General features: G+C 36.9%; 1 protein-coding gene across 1 annotated transcript; it reads left to right on the top strand.

The window, feature by feature from the left end:
- Positions 1 to 2,007: 2,007 nt before the first annotated feature.
- On the top strand, positions 2,008 to 2,565 carry LOC149022453 (uncharacterized). The gene has a single exon (XM_089147630.1). It carries the CDS (start codon positions 2,008 to 2,010, stop codon positions 2,563 to 2,565), a length of 558 nt encoding a protein of 185 aa, XP_089003756.1.
- The last annotated feature ends 728 nt before the right edge of the window (positions 2,566 to 3,293 follow it).

The raw sequence follows: 3,293 nt of genomic DNA, 5'->3' as shown, positions 1-3,293 counted from the left end.
AACGATTCTGCACCAACATTTGGCGCCGTCTATGGGAATAACTTTCAGATCAAAAGTTATGATGCAGTCACCTGAGCAATAGGAGGAGATGCCAATGAACAAAGTAGTAGAAACTAGTCAAAGAGAGTTAAGAGGAAAAAATCCAAAGAGGAAGATGAAGAAAGCAGCATTACCGCCACTAGCTCTAGCGATGCTTACTCGTCAAAAGCAAAAGGTCCTTGGAGATCGTTCCCCTCACCTCCTTGAAGCTCATAATCAATAGGAGAGACAACTTTCAGAAGCACCTTCTGCAACATCACAACCTGGATTCGATCTGCATCAAATCTTAACTCAAATGGAACATGCAACGTCAAATTTTGGATACACAAAATCTGATGAAATCATACATCCAACAAATCGGAATTCCAAAAACAACCGGAATTCCAGTACCAACTTTACTAGCAGAACTCAGAACTCCTCTTTCTCGAGTTGATACCATCCTGGACCAAAATCCTCGAAAGCAAAAGTTGAGCCAAATTTGGAAAATATCAAATCTAATCAAGGAAGGTTGTGGAAAAAGTTCAGATCCGAATTTTTATCCACTAATTTTCAAATTGGAAGATCAAATTTCAATTGGAGAAGAGAGAAGAGATCGACCAAGCCAAAGCAAAAAAAAGTAGAATTCTAGGAAACCGAAGAGATTGAAAAGAAAAGATACAAAAATCAGTCAGGAGCTATTCTGAGGTTCATGGATCTGAGATAAAATAAAAAATTAAAAAAAAAAATTTAAAATAAATTAAAAAAAATAAAAAAAGAGATTTCGTATTCTAGACGACTAGATCCAATGATTGGCAAATAAGGAAAATGAAGAGAATTTGGAGGAATCTATAGATCAAAATCCATTTTCGAAGGATATAATGATGACTCCATTGCCACACACTTTCAAGCTCCTAGTGTTCACAATGTATGATGGAAGTGCTAATCCACTAGAGGATGCTAGCCGGAGTTTCAAAAGCTTTGAAGTGCTAATCATTCCCCTCTTCTCTGAAAGGCCCTGCAACAACCTATTATTTTTACTCTAAAGCCAAATTCGATTGGAAGCTTCAAAGATTTAACCAAAATCTTCTTGTCATGCTTCCAAAGTAGCATGAAAAGTAGAAAAACAACGGATAATTTGGCCAAAATTCACTAAAGGCCGGGAGAATCAGTTCGCAGCTACATGAAGAGATCCAATCAAGAATCAATCCATATAAAAAATCTGAATAAAGCAGTGGCTCACGATGCGATGTTCAAAGGTTTGATTGACGATCACTTATTAGAATTCCTAATCATGAACAAGCCAGCAAACATTGCAAAATTAACATCACGATGTAATCAGTATACAAACATGAAGGAAATTCTACAAGCAAGGAAGGAGAGTGATAGTGATGATAATGGAAGCAAAAAGAAAAGAAAGTGGAACATTATGATCTTATTAGAAAGATCCGAGGAATAATAAGAATTATTCAAGAAATGATCAACAAGTCAGAAAAGATGATCCATGACCGGCTCCAGATCAATATATGCCTATGAACTCAAGAAGATTAGAAATTCTTATGAATAAAAAATTCATGAGATGGCCTACGCCAATGATCGCAAGAGTAGAGGAGTGAAATCCAAATAAATTTTGTAGATTCCACAAAGATCACGGGCATGATACAAACGATTGTAGGGTTTTGAAAAATGAAATTGAATGTCTAATCAATCAAGGACGTCTGGATTGGTATGTACAAAGAAGGAATGGAGGACAAAAAAGAAATGGTGAACAACCGAGGAAGTGGAATAACAGAGGATCATAGAGAGAAGAGCAAACAAAGAAAGATTATCAATCCGATTCTCCACTTGAAGATCATGAAGGTCAAAAACCTCAACAAAAGCAGTTGCCAGTCATGACGATACTGGGGAGCATAGATTTGAGCTCAATTGCAAAGTCGAGAGCTCATGCGTCACTGTATAGAATCTCATATTGTCCCAAAACAAATTAGAAAAATGAAGGATATAATCTTTATAGAGGAAGAGATGTCTAGAATTCAAGAACCACATGACGATGTAATTGTGGGGATCATTGAGGTAGCATATCGTGACTTTCACAGAGTTTTGGTTGACAAAGGCTCCTCAGTGGGTATTATGTCATATGAAGCTTTCTTGATGTTGAAACTGGATTCTTTAAAAATAAAGCCATGTGGAACCAGACTATTTGGTTTCTCTAGAGAATCCACTCCTGTTGAGGGAACTGTCGAGTTGATGATTACGCTTGGATCTCATCCTCAAACAGAAACGATAGTGACAAAATTCTTATTGATCAAGAATTTGTTGGCATATAATATGATTTTGGGTAGGCCAACTTTGAAAGCGATAGGTGTTGTCATTTTGACAAGACACCTAAAAATGAAATTTCCAACAAAGTCAGGTGTTGGAGAATGTTGTTCTGATCAGAAGTTTTCCATACAGTGTTATACGACATTTTTTAAGGATTCGAAATCCCAAGGTGAGGCTCTAGCCTTAACTATTGAAGTTCTGGATAAGAGGGATGAAGAAAAGATCTAGAGAGGTGAACCAATAGAAAAATTGGAAAAGATTTTTCTCAAACTCAAAGATCCTGAGAAGGGAACCACGATAGGAGCTTAACAGTCTGAATAGGACAAAAAGCAACTAACAAATTTTTTTTGAAAGAATGCGGATGTGTTTGCATGGTCAGCTAAGGATATGCTATGTCTGAGCAAAGAAGTGGCGGAGCATAGCCTCTGGATCGACAATACCATAAAGCCTATGAAGCAAAAGAGAAAAAAAATTCTCATCAGAAAAACACAAGGCCATAGAAGTCGAAGTGGAGAAGCTCAAAAAGTCGGAATTTATAGAGCAAATTGAATGCCCAAAGTGGTTAGCAAATGTGGTAATGGTGAAGAAGCACAATGGAAAATGGAGGATGTGTGAGGACTACACAGATCTGAACAAGGCTTGTCCAAAAGACTGTTATCCATTACCACAAATTGATAAGCTGATAGACGCAACCTCAGGTTAACAAATGTTAAGCTTTATGGACACATATTCTAGTTATAATCAGATACTTATGAAAAAGGAGGATCAACCCCATACAACATTTATGACCAAATGAGAAAGCTATTGGTACAAAGTGATGCCTTTTGGCTTAAAAAATGCCAAAGCAACATATCAAAGGGCAATGAACAAGTTGTTTACTGATCAGATTGGTCGTAATATGAAAGTATATGTAGATGATCTCTTGGTGAAGAGTAAAGTCAAACCTGATCATTTGC

This window comes from Hakea prostrata, chromosome 3 (assembly GCF_041222555.1).
Source record: "Hakea prostrata isolate BN-2017 chromosome 3, UWA_Hpros_2, whole genome shotgun sequence".
In the NCBI taxonomy this organism is placed as follows: Eukaryota; Viridiplantae; Streptophyta; class Magnoliopsida; order Proteales; family Proteaceae; genus Hakea; species Hakea prostrata.
This window is presented reverse-complemented; position numbering and strand designations above follow the sequence as displayed.